Genomic DNA, 25,435 nt, shown 5'->3' with positions numbered 1-25,435 from the left:
AAATTTGATACCCTGGCTAAAGAGGACCTGGAGTTCTCTCATTCGGTGCTGCAGAGTCATCCGCACTCTCCCGCCCGTTTGGGAGCTTTGGTATAATCCCCATGGTCCTGACGGAGTCCCAGCATCCACTAGGACGTCAGAGAAAATAAGATTTTACTTACCGATAAATCTATTTCTCGTAGTCCGTAGTGGATGCTGGGCGCCCATCCCAAGTACGGATTGTCTGCAATACTTGTACATAGTTATTGTTACAAAAAAATCGGGTTGTTATTGTTGTGAGCCGTCTGTTCAGAGGCTCCTACGTTTGTCATACTGTTAACTGGGTTCAGATCACAGGTTGTACGGTGTGATTGGTGTGGCTGGTATGAGTCTTACCCGGGATTCAAAATCCTTCCTTATTGTGTACGCTCGTCCGGGCACAGTATCCTAACTGAGGCTTGGAGGAGGGTCATAGGGGGAGGAGCCAGTGCACACCACCTAGTCCTAAAGCTTTTATTTTTGTGCCCTGTCTCCTGCGGAGCCGCTAATCCCCATGGTCCTGACGGAGTCCCAGCATCCACTACGGACTACGAGAAATAGATTTATCGGTAAGTAAAATCTTATTTTAATAAATTAATTTTTCCCCTCAAATTCTGCACACAATACCCCATAATGACAACGTGAAAAAAGTTTTTGTGTGATTTTTGAAAATGTATTAAAAATAAAAAAACAAAGAAATCACCTGTACATAAGTATTCACAGCCTTTGCTCAATACTTTGTTGATGCACCTTTGGCAGCAATTACAGCCTCAAGTATTTTTGAATATGATGCCACAAGCTTGACACAACTATCTTTGGGGAGTTTCGCCGATTCCTCTTTGCAGCACCTCTCAAGCTCCAGGTTGGATGCGTAGCGTTGATCCACAGCCATTTTCAGATCTCTCCAGAGATGTTCAAACAGATTTAAGTATGGGCTCTGGCTGGGACGCTCAAGGACATTCACAGAGTTGTCCTGAAGCCACTCCTTTGATATCTTGGCTGTGTGCTTAGGGTCATTGTCCTGCTGAAAGATGAACGGTCACCCCAGTCTGAGGTCAAGAGCACTCTGGAGCAGATTTTCATCCAGGATGTCTCTGTATATTGCTGCATTCATCTTTCCCTCTATCCTGACTAGTCTCCCAGTTCCTGCCGCTGAAAAACATCCCCACAGCATGATGCTGCCACCACCATGCTTCACTGCAGGGATGGTATTGGCCTGGTGATGAACGGTGCTTGGTTTCCTCCAAACATGGCGCCTGGCATTCACGCCAAAGAGTTCAATCTTTGTCTCATCAGACCAGAGAATTTTGTTTCTCATGGTCTGAGAGTCCTTCTGGTGCATTTTGGCAAACTCCAGGCGGGCTGCCATGTGCTTATTACTAAGGAGTGGCTTCCATCTGGCCACTCTACCATACAGGCCTGATTGGTGGATTGCTGCAGAGATGGTTGTCCTTCTGGAAGGTTCTCCTCTCTCCACAGAAATGTTGTAGCTCTGAAAGTGACCGACGCGTTCTTGGTCACCTCCCTGGCTAGGGCCCTTCTCCCCTGATCGCTCAGTTTAGACAGCCGGCCATCTCTATTAAGAGTCCTGGTGGTTCCTAACTTCTTCCATTTACAGATGATGGAGGCCACTGTGCTCATTGGGACCTTCAAAGCAGCAGATATTTTTCTGTACCCTTCCCCAAATTTGTGCCTAGAGATTTCTGTCTCGGAAGTCTACACACAATTCCTTTGGCTTCATACTTGGTTTGTGCTCAGACATGCACTGTGAAGTGTTGGATCTTTATATAGACAGGTGTGTGCCTTTCCAAATCATGTCCAATCAACTGAATTTACCACAGGTGGACTCCAATTTAGCTGTAGAAACATCTCAAGGATTATCAGTGGAAACAGGATGCATCTGAGCTCGAATTTTGAGCTTCATGGCAAAGGTTGTGAATATTTATGTACATGTGATTTCTTAGTTTTTTTTTAATAAATTTGCAAAAATCACACACACACTTTTTTCACGTTGTCATTATGGGATATTGTGTGTAGAATTTTGAGGGAAAAACTGAATTTGTTCCATTTTGGAATAAGGCTGTAACATAACAAAATGTGGAAAAAGTGAAGCGCTGTGAATACTTTCCGGATGCACTGTAGATACCAGGTATATTTTAATGTTTTATATACTGTGAGTAAAAATACAGATAACCACCAGCTTTTAAAAGCCGCAAAATAGTGCAGCATAGTGTGGTGGTTAGAAGCTTGACCAGAGCTCCGTGAAGTCTCATAGAAGTGGTAGATTTGAATTTATATATTTCCGGAAGCCATTACAAGTACCTCCAGTTACCGAGAGAGGTTTTGAAGGCAGCAAAATGTATTAATGTGCCATGGCTCAGATAGTGTTTATTGAAGAAAGTTATTAGGGCAGTGGTTCTCAAACTATGTGCCTAGGCACCCTAGTGTGCCTCAGGGTACTTGCAGGGGTGCCCTGGGTTAGAGGTCCAGGACCAGTTAATTTTATAGACACAACTAGTGCTTGTGGCTTTCAATAATAAAATATGTGGACAAACAGAAGTGAATCCTGTCCACATAACTGAACCTAAGGTTGAGCTATATACACAGTTTATTTAATTTCATATTTTTTAATGAATTTCTCAATATAACTTTTGGCCTAAATGTGCCGTGAAAAAAATTCTGATGTTCTAGGGTGCTGTGATTGGAAAAAAGTTTGGGACCACTGTACTAGGGTTTGGTTAACGTGATACTGATAGATCAGGAAAGAAAAATGTAGAGTTGAAAAGTTTTTGAAAATGAGTTGAGATTTCTGATGGAATGAAGATACTGGGTAAGGTTTGAAAGTTGGGGTGACAGTTGTGGTGGATATATTTGTCTCCATCTTTTGTATAATGTAAAGCTAATTTGTTAACGTCCATTTTTTTTATTTATCAGTCTACGATAGCTTTGCACAATCTTCAAAATGATCTTAGATTAAAGCATACCTAGCAATTCTGTCATTCAGAGACCTTTGAATGCAATTATACGCATGTATGTCTGGCTTAATAGTTTCTTTTGACTTTTCACAATCCGGTTATCTTTTGTTCTTACTTGCACAAGTTACTTTGTGTCAGGCCCGGGTGTTTTTGTGAATCCGTTAACCCGGGACCAACCACAGGTGTAGGTGCTGGGCTATGAAGAAAGCAGGGAGGACGAAGAAAGTTCCGATTCATATATTTATTCAAAATAACAATTCAGTAAAGAGTTAACTGACAAGTTGTTAATCATCATATTATACTGAAGTATTGCAGGAATAATATGCAAGAGAAAACTCAAAAATAAATAAAAGAAATGTTCATGGAAACATATGCAAAACAAGCTGATGAATAAATGTTGGATTGTCCAAATATAAACAAGCTTTGATGCTGAACTGCAGAATGTGATTAACTGGATAATGCAGACATGAAGAGATAACTGTAAGGATTTGCAATGGAGTTTTGAGAGTTAACTGAGAGACTGTGAAGAATTATCCTTGTTATGACAACATAGCAAATATAAACAAGCTTTGATGCTGAACTGCAGAATGTGATTAACTGGATAATGCAGACATGAAGAGATAACTGTAAGGATTTGCAATGGAGTTTTGAGAGTTAACTGAGAGACTGTGAAGAATTATCCTTGTTATGACAACATAGCAAATATAAACAAGCTTTGATGCTGAACTGCAGAATGTGATTAACTGGATAATGCAGACATGAAGAGATAACTGTAAGGATTTGCAATGGAGTTTTGAGAGTTAACTGAGAGACTGTGAAGAATTATCCTTGTAATGGCAACATAGCAAAAGTACTGAATTGGGTTACTTGCGGGTTCCGGAGATCACTGTGAAACTGTAGTAGAAGACAAGGTGATGAATGGGTTAAATGCAGAGTTGAACAAACGAACAGCTGAGGGAAATGAGATCCTCCAGACTTCGTAGGATAGGCAGACTGACAAGGTAACCTCATGCAGTACACTGGGAATCCAACTGTTTCCAGTAGGTGAGCAATTAACTGACAGCACAGCGGAGAGCCGGTGGATCTTTCAGCAGTGAAGGCTGCAGACGGACCTCTGGGAACGGAGGCGATATCTGGACCACGGGAATCACACAGGAATGCACGGAGAGAGCTCAGAGCTAGAGCACAGCGTTGATACAACAAAGCACTGGCCCAGAGTAACATAATCCCAGCCTACTTAAAGGCAGCACAAGCACGGGATTGGCTTACACCTGCCCACAGGTGTTTTCACAAGTGCTCTGTATTAGCTATTTGGTCTCCAACATGGCCACCTCCTATACAGCAGACACACTGCAGTGCCTTAGGCCATTTGGTCCCCGCACTCACAGTTCCCAGACTCTGCATTACCTGTGCCATTGATCACGCCGCGTCCCCACACGGGCACACAGCACCGCGAGCAACCGCACTGACAACGGATGAACCCCAGAACCCGCTAAGGTGAGAGACCGGTTCGTGACACTTTGTAGTCTAAACTACTTGTGATTCCCTCTCAGTTATCAAAGATTTCACCCTGTGGGTTTAAGAGATAATTCTCCAGCAAATTAAGACCAACCTCGAGATCAGTGGTTGTGGACTGTAATGATTATTTGTACTATACTGTATCAGAATGGTGTTCCAGGAATCATACAGGAGTAAAGTGGTCTTATTCTTAGACAAAGTGAATGCTTCACTCCTTTTTTTTTTTTTTTCCCCACTGCTTCACTTTTTCTTTTTCTTCTTCGATAAAACTTTTTTCATTGATATTTTTTCTCTCTGTCCATACAGGCATTGATGGTGAGGAGAGTAAGGTCTGTGCACAGGAGACTTAAAGGGGGCACACATGTACCGATGTGTTCTGAGTGATCTAGCACAGACCGCTCAGCACACATCTCTTCCCCCGCTCAGCACACAGCTGCTAAGATCTTGGCAAATGTCTTCTCATCTACATTTAGGAGGGAAATTGGTAGTCTGCTTTTTTGAGATCACTAAAATCTCCGCCTTGGTGATGGCTGTGTCAAACTTGAGAGAGATTACTGCATCAGATTTTTTGAAGTAGAAGACCATCGACCTATTAGGCCCAGATTCTTCTGAGCTGTGCAGCTCTTTAATAACTATGCTAAATTACTCTGCTGAGATCTACATATTGACATGCACTATCAGTTGATGAGTTGGTATGGATATTGCATGAGTGCAAACATTTACATTTTTTTAGTTGAAATCACGGTTGGTTGGTTGGTTGGTTGGTTGGTTGGTTGGTTGGTTGGTTTATTTTTTACTTGGTGATCTTATGGTAATCGTGAAATCAATTCACTAATTTCTTCTAGTCATATGTTGTCCCTTTGGATTTTTTCTTACCGTAACTTCTGTTGTTTTGTGCATTTTACTTTCCGCTTTTGACTAGAAAGTCTTTGCCGTTTTGGTAGGCAGAGTCTTATTGAGCTGTCCCTTTAGAGCAAGAAGTTTTACATTTATTTCAGGAAGCACTGAGGATTATTCTCTAGTCCTGCTGCTTACAAGGCTCATGAAGACACCCTTATAGTTGCTTAGTCACATCCCTTCTCTCTTGCTTACATTCAGGAGTGTATTTCAGCCATGCTTCTCACATTTTCATAGGTTTGGACACAGTTGTACATATTATTGTTTCTGACTTCAAATAGCCTAGCGAGTCCCATGTGAGGTCATCAGCCTTATGACCCTGACTCTCTAAAAATGTGTGAAAGCCCCCAACAAGTACACACACCACGCAACAAAACTGGACTGGTCAACATTGGTAGATATGGTGCCAAAACAGTTTAGGATCATTACATCTTTTAACAATATAATTTCAATAAGATGCAAAACGAAGGTTAATTAGAACTCTATTGCCTCACCTCAATCACTGTTTCCAAAGATTGGGAAGCAGTTTGCCAGAAAAGGGTGAAATTGTGTTATCAATTCTGCACAGCAGAGGAAAATTATACTTTGAATCAATAATCTCACCCCCCCCCCCCCCCCCCCTGTGAAAATACATTTTAATTAGACTAAGGGAGGAAACTCTGAAATCCTTAACTTTGTGAGAGAAAGCAGCAACTCCAAGTGTTGAATTCTGAGTGAATCACATTTCTGAATCGGCAATGCTCAAATTAATTAAAATGAATAAGCAGGATGGCAGTTATACAAGACAAAGGATTATACAAATGTGTACTACACACTGGCCGAACATTATAAAATTGAAAAAGTAGAATAAAATATTACACTAGCAGACATCTTAAAATGCAAATAGGCTACAAAGGAAAAGTAAATTACATTTTTAGAATGAACAAGGAAACACAGACACTGTTAGTTCCTGGCTTCAGGCAGATGATAGAAACATAGAATTTGACGGCAGATAAGAACCACTTGGCCCTTCTAGTCTGCCCCTTTTTTATCCTTTAGGCAATCTCAACCCTTTTTGAACCTTAATTCTTTGTAAGGATATTCATATATGTCTATCCCATGATAACCTTAGGCAGAGAACTACTTATTGTTTCTGAGCAGTTTTGTAGTTACTTACATTATGCTAGTTCTGGCTCTGGGTGCATGATGAGTACAGGCACTGTACAAGCTCCTGACTCTGGCCAGGTGGTAATTGCAGGCACTGTGCTGACTCTGGGTGGGTGCTGATTGCTGTCACTGTGCTAGTTGCTGACTGGCCAGGTGATAATTGCAGGCACTGTGCTAATTCTTGGCTCTGGCCGGTTATTAATTGCAGGCACTGTGCTAGTTCTTGACTCTGGGTGGGTGTTGATTGCTGGCACTGTGCTTGTTCCTGGCTTTGGCCAGGTGGTGATTGCAGGCACTTCAGTTCCTGGCTATGGCTGCGTGATGTTTTCAGAACTATGCTTGTTCTATGCTCTTTTGGCTGGTGATTGAACACATCCCAGCCAAATCGAAATCTCTCTGCACATGTTACATCTGTCCCACCTTCAGTGCTTCATCGTTTTGCCCGATTGCTAACTTTTTTTGGTTTGCTGACAAACCTGAATAAGGCCCTAAGAAGGTAATCAGATGTGCAAAGGCACAAGCTGAAGAGAAAATGGCCCAGTCAATAGATAATGGGGGCAAAACTATTTTTAGGTATATACAGTAAGTGAAAGGAGAAAAACAAAAGCTGAATAATAAGACGAAAAACAGAGAGTGGGAGTCTTTTCGAGGGAGACAATGAAATAGATCATCTTAATAATTATTTTTGCTCAGTATTCACTACTGAAAGAGAGGGCCACAGTTACGTTGTAGGCATATTCAGAAAAATTAAGTAGAAACAAGTACTTTTGCCGAGGAGAAGGTCCTATCAGAACTCTCAAAACGGAAAGTAGATAAATCAATAAGGGCAGATGGGATACATCCAAGGACACTAAAAAAGCTTAAAGGTGTGCTGATAGCACCATTTATAGAATTATATGGGATGCAGTTAATATACTGGCTGTGGGGATCCAGGCGTACAGGATACCAGTGCCAGAATCCCGTGAGCCGGTGAAATACCGGCGGTCGCAATCCCGAACGCAGCCACATATTCCCACTATGGTGGGTCCAAAGCTCGCTACCAGGCCTGAAGCACTGCGAGACTGCAAGGGGACTTGCGGCCTCACAGCTGGGATTCCAGCTGACGGGATGCCGCTGTTGGTATAGTGACAACCGGCATCCTGTCTGCCGGTCTCCCATATGTATTCCAATTATTCAACCAGTCACTAGCTACAGGAGTAATTCCAGGGGACTGGAATAGAGCCAACGTAGTACCACTGCACAAAATCAAGGAAGAGGCAAGCAACTACCGACCAGTCAGCCTTACATCAATAGTAGGGAAATTGATGGAAACACTCTTACAAGAAAATGTTGTAGATTATAACAAATGCAGCAAGTTACAGGATCCCAAACAGTATAGATTCACTGGGGGGGGGGGGGGGGAGATCATGTCATACAAACCTTATTGACTTTTTGGATTGGGTAACTAAAGTAATAGATAAAGGTGGAGCCATAGCTATAACTTATCTATACTTTAGTAAAGCTTTCAAAACTGTTTCACATCGCAGACTGTTAAATAAATTTAAAAGCATGTGAGTAAATACCAAGATGGTTGAATGGATAAGACCTTGGTTGCAGGATAGAAAACAAGAGAGTTGTAGTACATGCAGTGCATTCACAGGAGGGAAATGTTACCCCACGGATCTGTACTTGGACCAGTGCTTTTTAATATCTTTATTGGTGACTTTGCAAATGAAGAGAGAGGATGCCTTTTTGCCGATGACACACCAGGGAGGGTAAAACAAATGATTGAGGATCTAGGTAGACTAGAAGAGTTGCAAAAAGACTGGCAATTACAGTTTTAATGCCAAAAAATGCAAAATCATGCATTCGGTTCTCAAAGATCCAAAGGCTAAATCTAATATTAATGGCACTATACTGGAAACTACTGTGGAGAAAAGGGATCCAGCAGTCACTATATCAGGTGACTTATAGGCAGGTAGGCAATTTAATAAAGTAATTAGGAAGGTAGCTCAGATGCTTGGTTGCATAGGAAGAGGAATCATCAGCAGAAATAAAGAAGTAATAATGCCACTGTATAAGTAATTGGTACAGTCTCATCTAGAATACTTTTGAGTTTTTCAATCGCGGGATACCGGGATTGGCTTCTCTAGTTTCCAAGGTCTCATGGCTGGGCAATTCCAAATGTAATGTTCCTCTTTCTCACTATTCTCTACTGTATCCCCAAAGCCTTACATCATGTACATAAACGTAATACAGTGTATCCTATATTTGGAAACTCAACTTTGAAAACACCCTCAACAACCTTTCATTTTGTTGAGGGTGTTTCCAAACACCCTTTCAGTTTGTTCTCATAATGGAAGCTCTCAATGACCTTTATTCCACTTCTGTCTCCTTGCTACTTATGAAATGGTTTAAATGGCACAAATTCACCTCCGATAGTGAAGGGGTAGATTTACCAATAAGATACTCTTAACTGGGGTACCTCCTAAGGTGTATGACTTTTTATTCAAACTTGTGTTACCATATGTTTTAGTTTTGCCTTTGCCTGTTATTTTTGGCATTTACTCTGTTCTATGCCATGTACTGCTATTGAATGTTCATGTGTTTTGCCTCGGATGCAATCTTATTAGTGAATGGTTGCATCTAACTTTAAGTTATAATGAGGAACTAAAGCAAAAGTAAAATACAGTGATTCAAAAGTCGCAGTACACCCTTTTGGTTCAAAAACTGTGCAGAAAATGGGAAAACTGACTTAGATTCAAGATAGCCAATTTCAAGATGGCGCCCATGTTCGGTACATACCCTAAAACAGGGGTGGGGAACTTCCGGCCCACGGGCCGTATAAGGCCCGCAAAGCCGTTTGTTCCGGCCCACCCGCTGCTGTGCATCAGTGAGACACGCCGCCCCTCAGTCCGTCCGGTGGTGGCCAGTCTCATCTGTCAGGGCAGGGAGGAGAGCGCAGCTATGTCCGGTTGCAGCAGTGGGCATGATCTCAAACCAGCCACCGGTTCGTGAGCCAATCAGGAGCCGTCGCTGCCGGTCTGCGAGCTCTGATTGGTTCACGAACCGGCGTCTGGTTTGAGGTCCTACACATCGCCCCCGCCGCCTGACAAAGCTGCGCTCTCCTAATTGAATTCCCTCCATAGTGGTGATTACGTGATCTTTTTTGTATGAATGGACCAGAAAAAGTTTGATCTACACAATTTATGTGATCATGAGGAACAATAGGAAACAATGATTAGTAACTAACCAGCGAAGCAGTCCAATGGTAACGGTGTGGGACTAGAGAATAACAACAGTAAAGCACTTACAGTCTATACAATAACCAATATGTTTGCAATTGTAACATTTACATAAAATATACTGCTTCAAAAAATAGATGAACAAATAAATAAAAAAACAAACAAGTTCGTTTCATTTGGACTTAGCTTGTTCCGTCTTCAGTACGTTAGGATATTAACTATGAAGATACTTTATGTAAAATGCTCTCACTTCAGTAATCGTAGTTCCTATTCACAGGGATATACTACAATGTCCTGATGTTAGTATACAACACATCTCAGCTATGCATGCTGGGTAGTTTCCCCTATGTACAGTATATCAGTCAACACAAGCACTTGATAATATTCCTTGTAAGCACAATATCTAAAGACCTAGATTTTACCATTGCAAAAATGTACCTAAACGTACATATTTTTTTTTCTAGCTGCAAAGCTTAACAAGGGTGGTGAGAACGCTTCTTGTCACATTAAAGTCTCCTTTACTTCATGACTTCAATAAACATAATGAAGATTCTATGTTCAATCATAGAAAATCCCAAATCTGTTGTTTATTAGATTAGGGTGACATACAAACAGCAAATTTGCTGATAGAATATATTTAATCTTGTTTGGGGTTTTTTTTACGATGTCCTATATTATGATTAAACTATAAATCTAAATAATAAAAGTAGATATTTAAATTTCCTCTTGCTGCATCCAGGGACATGTTTGTCATTGTGACAAATAGCTACAACATTACCAAAGAATTCTACCCTTACTTCAATGTTCGCTTCATTTGAATGAATAAGCTCTACTTTTTTTTCTTTTTTTAACTTACACACATATGAGGGAGGTACTATACTACTGTGCAATCAGGGCCAGATTAACAATGGGGCAGATGGAACTACAGCTCAAGGCCTCCACATAAAAATAGGCCCATCATCATGGCAGCATGATGATCACTAGGCACCAGCTGGCCACATGCTCGGCCATAAATCATAACTATTAAAATTGCATTTCTATTTTTCTCACGAGATAATGCAATTTTTTTATATTTTTACAAATTTAGGGAGACATTGGAGCTGATAGTGTAGGGGTGTACACGCCCACAGAGATCTGGACACACCCACATAGCACTCATCACACCTCCCCCATTTCTCACTATAGGCCTTTGAATATTATCAGCCCTAGGCCCATGCAGCCCTCCAGTCCTGTGTGTAGTTGTCTATATACAGTACAGTAATGACTACTATACATAGCATATACAGTAGGACAAGAAAATTGGTACTGTGTAGTTGTCCATGCAAACAAAATAAAAATGAAGACTTGTATCCAGTATATAGAATATTAGTGCTATTACTATGCATTAGACTGTGTAATTATATTATGATTATGATGATTACCTTCTCCAATCTTCCAGAATCACTTCCTTACCAGCCTGAAGTTAGCCACGCAATGTTTTCTATTGCAGCTGTTAACAGGCAGGTGACCCAATATCAGTGTGTAAGTGATAGACTTACTGAAATAAATAGGATTTTAGCCATGCAGACAGGAAGATATCCTTAAGACATATATAAGTGTGTACAATAATACCATATATGCATATATTCCATCATGGAGGGTAATGCATACTAATATACCATGTTATATAAGCTGTTCCATAGTCTTCTCATTGGGAAGAGGGACCCCTTAATTTAATACAGTATGTGAGTTGGTTGTTGCGATCAGGCTTGCCAGTGGCCACTACCAGTGCTGGATACACTTTACCGCCACAGAACAATCAATAACTAATATAGAGCGCACTCTGTAAGTATAAAACTCAGAGTGTAAGTAGATTAGTTATTCCAGCCGATATGTACACTGACAGTCCTGTCCCTGAATCGGAATTGACCTACTGTACTTAGAATATTGCTGAGACATGCCAGCAGAGAAAAAAATTGCAATGTAGATCCTTTGGTACGCACTAATATAGCAGCTTAGTATAATATAATGGTGACTCAGAGGCAACTTCCTGAAGAAAACCTCCACCCTATTAGATAGGATAAATGCAAAGAAAAAAATGGTACCAGTACATACGACCAAGCGCGTAACAATAAAGAACTGTTGAAATCCGGAGCTTACTAAGCTCAGTGGTCCATTCCCCCAGGTTTTGAATGTAATCCCAGAGGAAGAAAGAAAAGGTGCATATGGTGAAGCACATTTATATATAGTGTCAGAATATTCACATAATTAGAAACATTTATTCAAATTAAAATCACAACAGGTTAAGAAAATGACACACTCCAATTAAGACATGAGGTGGACTGTCAATAGCAGAGGAAATGGTCACGTAAAATCACAGATAAGAAAGATAGCATCATATGGATCTAACACAAAAGGCAATGTGTAGCCACAAATGATCTGTCCATACAGGGAGTCCAATAGGGGTAATTACCGGAGGAAGGTGAGAACTGTCTCACGACAGTTCTTAAGAGCGTTTAGGTAGAAATGTTCCACGGCAACCGCAGAGCCTTCTCTTCCTCTCGTCCGGTATGCAGCCCAGGTTCTCCCCGCAGTCTGTATCTCGATCCATCATTGCATTACATTAAATAATCGAGCAGTGAAGGATCCACAGTAATTAAAATTGTATTTCTCCAACATAAGCTAAACAAAGGAAAAAAACTGAAATTCAGAATGCATAAGAGTCAAAAACCTGCAGCTGAAATGGTGAGGCAGCACACGAGCTGTGTGTGATGTTACTAAATAATATCAGCTGTGTGCAAATATTCACTAATTGTGCAGCAGCTGCCAAATATTAGTGAATATTTGCACACAGCTGATATTATTTAGTAACATCACACACAGCTCGTGTGCTGCCTCACCATTTCAGCTGCAGGTTTTTGACTCATGCATTCTGAATTTCAGTTTTTTTCCTTTGTTTAGCTTATGTTGGAGAAATACAATTTTAATTACTGTGGATCATTCACTGCCCGATTATTTAATGTAATACAATGATGGATCGAGATACAGACTGCGGGGAGAACCTGGGCTGCATACCGGACGAGAGGAGGAGAAGGCGCTGAGGTTGCCGTGGAACATTTCTGCCTAAACGCTCTTAAGAACTGTCGTGAGACAGTTCTCACCTTCCTCCGGTAATTACCCCTATTGGACTCCCTGTATGGACAGATCATTTGTGGCTACACATTGCCTTTTGTGTTAGATCCATATGATGCTATCTTTCTTATCTGTGATTTTACGTGACCATTTCCTCTGCTATTGACAGTCCACCTCATGTCTTAATTGGAGGCTGTCATTTTCTTAACCTGTTGTGATATAATTTGAATAAATGTTTCTAATTATGTGAATATTCTGACACTATATATAAATGTGCTTCACCATATGCACCTTTTCTTTCTTCCTCTGGGATTACATTCAAAACCTGGGGGAATGGACCACTGATCTTAGTAAGCCCGGGATTTCAACAGTTCTTTATTGTTACGCGCTTGGTCGTATGTACTGGTACCATTTTTTTTCTATGCCAGCAGAGAAAGTCAGCTACTATCCTGTGCTGACAGAGTGTATCTACATAAGCAAACATATTATGGGGAACTTGCATATTTATTTCCTTTTTTGCTCAGTGCCTTTGGGACGAGAAAGCATTGCTAATAGGCAAGTGTCATTTTCCTCTTTTGCCCCATTTTTTAAAGCATTTCTGGCTACAATCATATAAGGTAAATTGCTGTAATAACTGAAAATTATGCAATTCAAAATTGGAATTAAAACCCCCCACAAATGTGAAAATATGTTGTACATTCTCTGCTTGCCTTGTTTGTCAGAACAGCTTTGCCTATGAGAGATATAATTCAGATTTTGCTCTGTAAATTCTGCTGTAAATTTAAAGTCCATCCCGCATATACCTATTCTCACCAACTTCAATTTAAAATATGAACCTCACATTTAGCATTAATGTATTCTATAGCAGATTTTCCTTAACCTGATGAAAATGGAAGTGCTTTGTTCTGTTTAGTATACAGAGCACAAAATACAGCATACTTTGAGACATTGGGCTAAATGTAGTAGCCTGCGAGAAGCAGGAAATGCAGGATTTTGTGCGAGTCTGGACAGAGTTTTAAAGCGGCAAAACCAACCTGGTTATGCTGTATAAATGATTGCTGCTTTAAAAATTCAGCCACTCTCGCACGAAATCTTGCACTTCCTGTTTCTCTCAGGCTTTTACATTTAGCCTATTCTGTTTTATATAGCTTCAGTTATGAAAAACAAAGATTGCTGAGCGGCTGTACAGTAAATCAGTAGATATGAACTATACATTTATATTTGCTACGAAAGAAAGTATTTTGGCAATTTATATAAAAAATTATAAATTGTACTATATTGTGTTTATGTCTTAGAACTATAAAGCTATTTTTGTGTGAATGTTTCCTTATTATATTAATCATTAATACATTTAATATATAGACAGTTCAATAATAGCTAAAAGTGTATATTACAATTTATAATAAATTAAAAAACTTTAAATGTGTTTACTGTTTAAAAGATATATTTGCTTTATAATTTTATTTTATTTTTAAAAACAAAACACAAATGTCTGTGAACAAAAAAATTGGCAGTATATATACAGTACATGAACAGACTGCCATGCCCAATGACTTAAAGATCGTGTACAACGCATTGAAACTAAATGTCATTATCAATGTAAAAATAATTTAAAAATCATTCATTTGCACATGGTATGAATTTTAGATTCATACCTGTCTTTGCTTGGATAAGAAAACAGGAACTTTAAACTAGTCAGTGACAGCCTGAGGTGCTAAACATTTCTGTCTAGCTTCATTGTCATCAATTGTTAATTGTTTACTTCTCTTGGGTTCTATCCATGAATTATGTATTACTGCATTATTTGGCATAGGATCAGCTTCCACAATTGAAACAACCCTTTTTTTCATTTTGCTTTTTAAAACCTTTTGGAATTTCTGCCTTGTGAATGCGTACAGCAGAGGGTGGAAGATGGTAGTTCCATAGGCCATGACTAAAAAGCACAATCTGAGTTTTACCAAAAGGTCACTTGGGCCAAGACATAAAATTGTTGTATTCAATAAAGAAATAGGCGTCCAACAAAATAGGAAGGTTGAAATAATTAATAATGACATTCTGAAGACTCTTTTTTGCCTTTCACGCCTCTCTCTGTGCCTTTTCACCGCTCGACGCAGGGCAATAATCACAGATACAGAAGTCCTTACTCCGAACACCACATTTCTGCCTCCACTGCTTTGTGAGACATCCGTTGTCTCGTGTTGCGTAGCCAGAGAAATTGGTTTTTTCTTCCGTACCTTCTTCTTTTGTCCGGTTGTAAACCTTGTGCCTATGCGAATGTTGAGCGCTTGAAGTATTTTGCTGTATGTGATTAACATCACAACTATTGTGAAAAAGAAAATGGGAATCTGCACTAATAGGTGATAATACATCCCAAGTTCTGTATAATATTCATTTGTGCTAACACACAAAAGTGTTTTGTTTTCCCAAGTATTCTCACTTTGAACGCTGAAAAAGCTAACTTCAATAAAAGGAATCAAAAATGAAAGAAAGGAAACTACCCATGTTGATGTCATCAATATAACTGCACGGCCCATGGTTAGAATTCGATTAGCAGGTTTTACAGAGATGTCGTAACGATCCAGAGTAATAGCAAATACATTGACAGCTGTAGAAACACTTGCAAAAGACACACAAGCTTCATGGAAGCAGCAGATCAATGCACTGTTGTTCTCCAGGGGCAGCAGTAGGATTACAATAGTCAGTGGAATACATCCTACACATATTATTACATCTAGCACATGGAGATTCATAGTAACAATGTTGCTGACTGAGTTGATAAGGTTGGATTTCATGCTGTATAAAACCAGAACAGTGAGGTTGCTTCCAAGGCCCAGAACAATTTCCAGCATAAGGAAGCAAATGAGAGAGATCTGGAAGCTAAGCGGGTATGACAGCGGTCTGTACATGTTGGCACGGACGTCATTAATCTCATCGCGAACTGTTATATTGGCCTCAGACTGCATGTTGGTTCCCAGCATGGAAGTGAAGCACATCCTTTTGAATTAGGTGACATGAGTACTGTGAAAAGACACACAAAATTTTTTTATTCACTTAAAGTATCATAAAGACAGATTATATCATGCCATTGTCTTGTTTTTACATTTGTAGGAACAGAACAGGATAATTTTGTATTTTTTATTTCATTAATAGGCCAAAGAAAAATATTGGAATGTTTGGAATTTAGTGTTTACAAGATAAATATTTTCTATAATTTGCAATCCCATATATAAAATGTTCTAATTGACATTTACACACCTGTTTCTTTTCTTCACATTAAACTGATTACCAGCGCTTTGTAGTGAATGTGTAAAGAGACACTTGGTCATCAGATCTCTGTGTAAGAGATTAATTCATAAGAGCAACCGTTTACTTTATCATTATTTTCTTTCTAGTTTTTGGAACTTTGTGGACAATTTAAAATAAGGTCCCATGCAGTTTACCTGATTTCTTAGTGTTTCTTGCACCCCTGTTAACATCCCATTTTTTTTCTTCAACCATGTATCACCATCTGACTTGATTTCTACGGCAGGCATTCCCAACCACGGTCCTCAAGGCACACCAACAGTGCAGGTTTTAGTGATATCCAGGCTGCAGCACAGATGGTTAAATCAAAATAACTGAGCTACTAATTAAGTCACCTGTGCTGAAGCCTGGATATCACTAAAACCTGCACTGTTAGTGTGCCTTGAGGACCGTGGTTGGGAATGCCTGTTCTACGGTATGAAAACTGCAATTGCTTGACATTTTTTAATTTCTCCCCTGTAGTGTAGAATGAAATGGAGCTCAGCTGCAAGTCATTTATTAGAAGGGTGATATGACTTTTTGGGTTATGACTGGTAATACAGTATAACTGTTCTACCACAGCTATATCAAACAATTCACAGACTGACCATTTGATTCCATTTTTTTATGATTTTCATTTTAATGCCTTATCACTCTGCTTTTTAGATCCGCTGTCTTGTTTTTCATCTCTGTCAGAGCGAACAGCCTAATGAGTGCTAACAGCTTTTTACAAGAATGTTGGATTCTTTGATATGTGACAACAAAGTCACTGGTATGATGTAATCTGTTCTTTTACTTCCATTTTCTTAAACATGTATCTGTCAGACAAGAGCACTTCACATTCAGTTTTATTCACCATGAAAGTATGCAACGTATTGTATATATTATCCGGTTAACGATATCCCTTGGCTTCACGGGCTTACAGAGTGTGTGTGTGTGTGTGTGTGTGTGTGTGTGTGTGTGTGTGTGGCTATGTATGTATGTATGTATGTATGTGTGTGTGTGTGTATATATATATATATAGTGCTCTTTATTTAGCTCCCACTGATTCTAAGCCTTTGCAAGTCCCTTAATGTATGCAAATTTGCTTTAGTCTGTGCTGTAGTTGCTATAGTAACTAGCTGAAAGTTCTGCCAAGTTTAATGTTGCTAAATATTTATCTGCAATGTTGTTACATTTTTCTTTCCAAAGTGCCTGTTTGTATATGACAAAATGTACCATATAACCTATAAACGTAAGGGAATCCTACATCAGCAATGACAAAAAAAACCCCGCAAAAATAACAAATTCACAGATTCTGCTCCCCCCCCCCCCCCCCCCCAATGTAACGATTCACTAAATCACTGATGTGCGCCTATACATTGCCGATATTTTACAATGATTCACATATTGTTTTCATCCAAAGAATAGATCTGCAAATCATGAAAGTACCTATTTTAATAGTAAAATGTTACTAACGCTCTGCAAATTGGATGATTGTTACCATAGACTAGCAATCTACAAACCCGATTGGTCGGTAAAATCCAACATCTTGGATGACGTGATTTACCGATTGCGATGAGTTTTTGGTTGGAAACTGCGATTGGTGAACCACATTATTTTTACACTATCATCTGCAAAATACAGATTTGCCCCAATTGATTGCTGATTACCTCAGGCGTAGAGACATTGCAGTCATATTCTTACCGCTGCTTTTTGGGATAAAATTAGGAAAATTTGATATATGGAATCTTTAATATTTGACTACTCTGTGTGATATTTCAATAAATATTCCACATATGCAAAACTGACCAATTGCTATAGTTTTTGCATATTTGTAAATTGGTTTACCACATATTGCAGTCACTTCCCATGACGCAATCAGCAGTCTTAACAAGAATTTATTTTTTATGTGACATAGCCATATATGGGTGATGTGGTATGGTAATCGACCAAACAAGGATCTGCTTAATATGTATTAAATGTCAGAATCCCGGCATCGTGGCATCAGGTTCCCTCGCGGGCTCTTTGTGCTCGCCATGCTTCTGGCCCACTGACTTGCTTTGCTTGCCACAGGTTATATTCCCACTCCCTGCGGAGGTCAGGATTCCGTCCGGCGGTATTTCATCGGGTGTGGGGTTCCGGCGTCGGTCTCTTGAACGTCAGGATCCCGACAGCCAGTATTTTAGTATTTTAACTGCATCCCCTCCACGCATCCTCTTGTGCTAGAAAAAGCTCAGTGTGTATGGGAATCTATGTGATCGGGAGGTCAGTTCAACAAATATTAAACATCACGTAAGATGTGACCTATGATCCCGGCCGTTACAGGAGAGTTATAAGCCGTTTATCGGCTAACACTCCTGCAACGGACCTGCATACACACCTATAAAACCATCGGCCTTTTCACCCACTATTGTTTGATCGCGCCATGGATTGTGTAGGTGTGTAACCAGCTTTACTGTTTTAGGGGGGGTATGAAGTGTGCTATGGTAATCTCAGAGCTATTGATTTTGCACCCCTGCCTATTTGATTACAGTCTGTTTTTAAGGCATTTTTACCAATGCCTTTTCACCGTTTTTTTTTTTTTTGTGAAAAGGCATTGACGATAAGTGCCTCGAAGTCTGCGAAAACTGACCAGCGCAGGATAAAAAACATGTGGATTTGCCAATCCACATGTTTTTTGCTCCTGCTGAATTTTTCGCCTAGGCAAAAAAATGGACCGAATTGCATACCCCCTTGGCCTTAACATCTTCAAGTCGCCCACCCATTAGCTAGTAATGTAGTAGAGTAAGGATAGCTGAAGAGAGACAAGTATACTAGGGCTTGAGTTATGGTTGTCTGTTGTGCATATGTCAAGGTGTTCTAGTGTCTTGTCTGCTGTAATTGTAGTGAAGTGAAATTATGTGGGTCCAGAGGAGATTTGAAGAGTTTTACAGTGAGACCCTGTTACATATAAACAATTGAACTCTGCCCTGCCCAACATATATAATATTAGACATTTTTTTTCTCCTTACTACTTCAGATTAACTGCAAATTGCCAAGCAGAATTAACTTTTATTAAGTAAAAAAGAAAACCTGAATATGTTCTGTTTTGTCATTTGTATTCAGCTGAAGAAAACCCCCAACACCTTGTTTTTACTGTATATGTATGTAACTGAGAGTGTTTGCAGAAAATGGAAAATTTGAGTCCTGCCAGATCCCATGCTGGCCAAAGATAAAGCATCAGTCCTGTGTCACAGGCGTTACATTTCCTGTGACGAGAGAGCATGTTGAGAGAAGCAGAGTTAATTAACTGAATTCATTTTTGAATCTTTTAACTTAGAAATGTGAAGTGTGTTACACAGAGACATCTACCAGCCCCCTGTGCTACTGAGCAGTAAAGATGTATGGCAGAGCTTGGCAGCATGCTGTTAAACACCTACCTGCCTCCTTCTGCCATAAGGAACCTTTAGTTTACTGAGGCATAATTTCAGAGATTGAAACATGATGTCATTCTCACACTACGATAGCTGTTAAGATGTTCAATATAATAGTTTTTCAGTGTGGGGGGGGGGGGGGGGAGAGCTACTGTATGTGGAGCTCAATACTATAGCTCAATAAATGAATATTAATTGACTAATAAGATGTCTGTAATCAATACTGTTGCTCACCATTCTCTTTTAGTCAGACACTTGTATTAATGAAACTTTTTGAAAAGCATTATCAGTCTCATTGTCCCTTTATAATACACACCATAAGGAACATCCAATAAGTCCATATGATGCAAAACCTTTATTTGTGCTTTTATATAAGTGATTAGTTCTAATCTGTCCTACATTGGTTGGAAAAATAACCTTTGTTCAAATGCGAGCAATTAATTTGTAGGTGCTCAACTAACCATAATATGGAGGCGATATGTAGCCATTTAATAATAGTTTCCAGTTTATTTGCAGCAGAGTGTTATTGTATAGCCACAATCATCCGTTTGCAGGATACATTAAGCCTACTGTCTATCTAGCTTTTGGACTGTCTCCTGCTTTCAGCATCTACCACCAAGTTGTAATATATTTATAGTATATGAAGTGCTGCTCATCATTTTGATCTCATGCAGACACACCTGCAAATAATGAGTCTGGATCATGACAGTTCTCCCAGGAATCTAGTCTGTGTTACATGTATGCAAGTCCTCTTCATTATTGTCTGATAATATTTTGTGTCTTTAAAGACGTTAAAGTAAAGTCCTTGCAGACCAGTATGCCGTTTATCTCTCACTCTGTAAGTGGCAATATTGATGTGTACTAGTACTGGGGCATTTTAAAATGTTGTAATCAATTGCTGGTTACCAACTCTGGTACATTAGCTGTGTGTCTAATCATAATTTCATATATTTAAGATTATTGCACTGGGTTTTCATGCATCTATATAATATATTGTGTATACAATATTTGTAAAATAGGGTGTATGTGTGTGTGTGTGTGTATATATATATATATATATATATATATATATATTACTTATAAATATATAAAATATATGTGTGTGTATTGGAGCTTTTTATAGTTATAGCCTGTGTACCTCACATACCTTTTTACAACATTTCTTTGGATCATTTTTGGTACCTATTTACCTTTTTTGTCCATGTCTCTCCTGTACTTTTCCTGGCATTGACTGGTGATCATGGTCCGAGACTGTGTACACAGTCTGCTAGCTAGTAGTTTACAGCAGATGAGCAGACATAGTGAAGTGCACGTCCTCTGAAATAATGTCACGATTAGGATTCTGTCTGAAATTAATTCTACTTGAACGTACCCTTTAAATGACGCATATGTGTTAATTTGCTTTTTGTATAACTCCCTGGATGCAATGCAAATTCAGTTCTTTCAAGTCTTTCACTTTTGTCATAGCTATGTAAATAAAAAATAAATAAATGCAGGGTAATGCAAATTACAGTCGGTGCTGCAGAAACAAAACCGTATCACACAGACCAGTGTTAAGATAAAGGTAGTACAGCTTTGCATCAGTTACTTATTGTGTATTCAGTGACTAATTATTTTTATTGAAGGTATTTAAATGTAATTATACTCTAATGTGAGCACTAGACACAAAACAGTACTTAAGAACTATTAATAAGCAAGTGGATGCAAAATGCTACTCCTTTGTAATAGACTGTGTATAATAGAATTTATTTTCTTTCCCAAAACCTGTCAGGAATGAAGGCTCATAATACATTACAGGAGGGAGCTAATGCTATGTGATAAGTAGATACATCTCTTACCTCTGCCAAAGATGAGAGATCCTTTGTGAATCGTTTGCAGTCTCGGTTGCTTCATCTTGCTTACTTGTAAGCCGAGTGCACATGAAGCCAGGTGCTACATATCTCTCCAGAAAATGACCTTAATGAAAGGATGTTCGTGTGCTGAGCCATTGTTTCAGCATAGTGCTAACATACAGGGCATGTACTGCTGCTTCCAGGCTGCTGCGGTCCCTCGTTCAGTCTTCCCACTGCAAAATCAATAAGCATCTGAAAATACATGATGAAAGTAATTTAACATACTGAAGGCTGCAGCTCTCAGGAGACATGAGTGTGGTCCTGGTTTTCTGGATTTTTTATTTTTTTTGTTCTTTGAGAAGAGCAACGGTGCTGGTTGTTGGGTCTGTTCTTGCAGAATGACAGCTTGCTTCGTTGCTTCCCTTCACTGCAGAGAGATGCAGTGCATTCACTAATTTTGATTGGCCAGATTTGCTGGGCTTTTGGATAGCATTGCATTTTTAAAATTCTTATAAGAACCTGTTTTATATAATCCAGTTTAAGTCATTCTTATGTAAAAGAAGGAATAACAATGTCCGTTGTAAACTGTTACTTTTATAGAATTATGTAATGTCTGTGGGAATTCTAGTGTATTTGATTTAATTATAGAATTATTCATGTAAAATGCATTTCAAAGGATTTATAAAGAGAGGAGTTTGCACACTTTCTTTGTATAGAATAAGGAGCCCCAGCTCACAGGCAAGTCACCTTTCATAAATGGATTGAAGCTGATAAACTATGGAACCTTATTTCAGCTGGTGTAGAGTGTGTCTTGTGAAGGAGTTAGTGTGTATAGTATATGTACTGTAAATAATGTTTAATATGTTGATATAATTGCAAGTAACACAGTATTTCCATTTGTGTCTTTGGCGAATAATGTATAGAATATATTATTGTAAATATTTCTGTTATGTTAATTCAGTAATGTCAATATACACCATTATACATTTTGCAAAGATCTGTAAAGCTTATATAATATACATTATACACCTCTTTGAGATCCTATGGCAGTACATTAAGAGCGAGGTGCAAGAAAGATTTCCCTCAAACATACAATGAACTGAAATGGCATTATAAGTTGCATGCCAAAATTCGTGCTGAAGTTTGTTCTGCAAGCTACTGAAGGCTGGAGTATAATTACTTGTTCACACATGGCATCTTCATGTTGGTTTATGTAAAAAATGTAATGAATAGATAATAAAAAGTAAAATCTGTCATTTATCACAGAAAATTAGATTTATGACATTTTTAGAACGTTAGTAGGGGCTAGATAATTGTTAAACTGGGTACACACAGTGCAATTTTTGCACTATATCGCACACTTCACACTATCTGGCTAGAGTGTGATATAGTGCACTATATCGTACGGTGTGTACGCACTATATTGTATGTGATATAGTGTGGTGGGTGCTCTGACGGGTCGTATCCGATGTTCTATGTCGTCAAGTTTAGCTAAATAGTACACTATCTGGTACATATTGTATGTAACTGAATGTAACATACGATATTGTATCCAATTTGTGTCATAACAATAAAGTGAGAAGCAATATCTTATGCTAAAGTATATCTTACCATGTGTATGCAATATTTCGTTTGTTTAGGAGCGTAGGGAACTTCAAGGGAAATAGTGTAGGATATCATAACATAGCCAAAATCTTACCGTGTGTACCCAGCTTTAATTGACTCCATTTGTAAAACTATAGGTTTGGCATTTACTGTACTTTCCTTAACACGTGAGTGTTTCATAATGCACTTTTGTTGCTCACCTCACTTGTGATTTTAAACTTTATGTAACATTATGTTGGCACAGAGAGGAGATATGCCAACAGCCTTACCAACATAAACTCACATACCCCTAGATTCACCATACTCTTCGTTACTGCCACCACAATATGTTCAGGCTCCCAAGAATGCTACCATGATGATTCCACCCTCTCCTTTATTTATCCAATCTGGGCAGTCTGCCAGTCCTGTCGTCTTCACCTTATAAATGTTGCCAGTATACACCATTCTTCTACCCAAGTTTTTACCAAACTCTTATCTTATCTGATCTTCACTCGTCTTGATTTATGCAATCTGTTGCTATCTGCCAAAGCGTCCAAGTCACTACCTGTAAATCTATCTATTTACTTATTGAACTTATCCTGCTTCTACCTATATTACTTATCCTATTGCACTCTCCCATATAGCAGAATCTCCAATCTGACTGTCACTCACTCACTCACTCACTCTTGTTTCGCCCGTGTCCTCTTCCAGTTAGCATGTAAGCTGGTAACTAAATGTACCCCAATGAGTGTACATGTGGGTTAGAGAACTAGAGTGTTTAGATTTCTTTCTATTTGAAAAACAATGTTCTATTGCACTGAGTAAGGTCATATATCATGTACCCCCAAGCATCGGAGCCTATAAAAGTGGGCAACTCAGCCAGAAGTGGGCAATATTGGCAGTATTGTTTTGTCTTTGACAGTGTCATTTTTCATATTTGTAAGCCTGGTTCCAATATCAGCGTATGTGCAGTGCTCAAATCTTAATGGGACTCTTCGTTTTACAGCTGCTGATGCAAACACCATCCATGTGGGTGTGTACTCTGCTCAGTGATTTAGATGGAAACATCACAGTAGTGGAGATATGTGGTAAACCTTTTGAGACAGGTAAAGTGGAGAAGGTGACATAACAACCAGTCAGCTTCCAATTGTCATATATCTAGCACGGTCTAGGCCAGTGGTTCCCAAACTGGGTGCCTCAGGGCACTTGCAGGGGTGCTGTAGGTTGGTGGTTCAGGACCAATTAAAATTATTTATGGTCAATATAATAGTCAAAACCAGTGCTTGTGGCTTTCCATCATAAAAAATGTGGACAAAAATAGACGTTATGGTAAGAACTTACCGTTGATAACGTAATTTCTCTTATGTCCACAGGTATCCACAGGATAACATTGGGATATGCCGGAGTGACAGCGGAAATGGCACCAAACGGTCACGAGCTTTCTGGCCTCCTAGGATGCATCGGGGCTTCACCATATAATCCCGCCCACTGACTCAGTCAAATCAGTTATTTCCACAGCGATTAGGCAGGACCATCAGGTAGAAACCTATTTAGGCGATAAGAACACACATGCACACCCTTCCATACAAGAGGGAAGAGGTTTAGTGATTGTCAAGAACCTCAAATCAGGTGCGTCAGGGTGTGGATACCTGTGGACATAAGAGAAATTACGTTATCAACGGTAAGTTCTTACCATAACGTCTATTTCTCTGGCTGGGTCCACAGGTTATCCACAGGATAACATTGGGATTCCCAAAGCCAGTTTTAGTGGTGGGGACGCTCCTTATTACACAGGAGGACCTTCCGCCCGACGTCTGCGTCATGATGAATGTGTTTATGGAAGACCATGTGGCTGCCTTACAAATCTGTTCTGCTGAAGCACCCTGTTGTGCTGCCCATGAAGGACCTACCTTACGTGTAGAGTGAGCAGAGACATTAGCCGGAGTAGGGAGATCTGCATGAGAATAAGCTTCTGATATTACCATTCGGAGCCATCTTGCCAGTGTCTGTTTACTAGCAGGCCATCCTCTTCTATGAAATCCGTAGAGGATGAAGAGAGAATCTGTTTTTCTGATGGCACTAGTACGATCTATGTAGATTCTTAATGCTCGGACTACTTCCAGCGACGCTTCTCCCGCAGAAAGTCCCGATACCTGAAAAGCTGGGACTACAATCTCTTCATTAAGGTGAAACGTTGAAACCACCTTCGGAAGATAACCAGATCTAGTTCTGAGAACTGCTTTATCTGAAAAAAAACTTACACGACAGCGCTCCTAAATCTGATACTCTTCTAGCTGAGGACATTGCCAGTAGAAAGAGTACTTTAGCCGTCAACCATTTAAGATCTGCTCTCTTAAGTGGTTCGAACGGAGGTCCCTGAAGGAATCTAAGAACTAGATTCAAATCCCAGGGAGCTGCAGGAGGAACAAATGGAGGTTGAATGTGTACAACTC

General features: G+C 39.4%; 2 protein-coding genes across 3 annotated transcripts in view; one reads left to right on the top strand and one right to left on the bottom strand.

The window, feature by feature from the left end:
* The window catches only part of COG5 (component of oligomeric golgi complex 5), an 866,036-nt gene that overhangs the window by 155,937 nt on the left and 684,664 nt on the right, over positions 1-25,435 (top strand). The gene's annotated exons all lie outside the window — the stretch shown is intronic.
* Positions 14,330-21,814, bottom strand: GPR22 (G protein-coupled receptor 22). The gene is made up of 2 exons (XM_063930466.1): positions 21,405-21,814; positions 14,330-15,907 (listed from the first exon to the last, which is right to left on the bottom strand). The coding sequence occupies exon 2, from the start codon at positions 15,880-15,882 to the stop codon at positions 14,581-14,583; it is 1,302 nt and encodes a 433-aa protein (XP_063786536.1). The 5' UTR covers positions 15,883-15,907; positions 21,405-21,814; the 3' UTR covers positions 14,330-14,580.

The sequence above is a fragment of the Pseudophryne corroboree genome, chromosome 6, assembly GCF_028390025.1.
Source record: "Pseudophryne corroboree isolate aPseCor3 chromosome 6, aPseCor3.hap2, whole genome shotgun sequence".
Lineage (NCBI taxonomy): Eukaryota > Metazoa > Chordata > Amphibia > Anura > Myobatrachidae > Pseudophryne > Pseudophryne corroboree.
Note: the sequence above shows the minus strand (reverse complement) of the source record. Positions and strands in the feature narration are given on the sequence as shown.

Coding starts and splice junctions, on each gene's coding strand:
- GPR22 (XM_063930466.1), bottom strand. CDS start 15,882: ATGTGCTTCACTTCCATGCTGGGAACCAACATGCAGTCTGAGGCCAAT.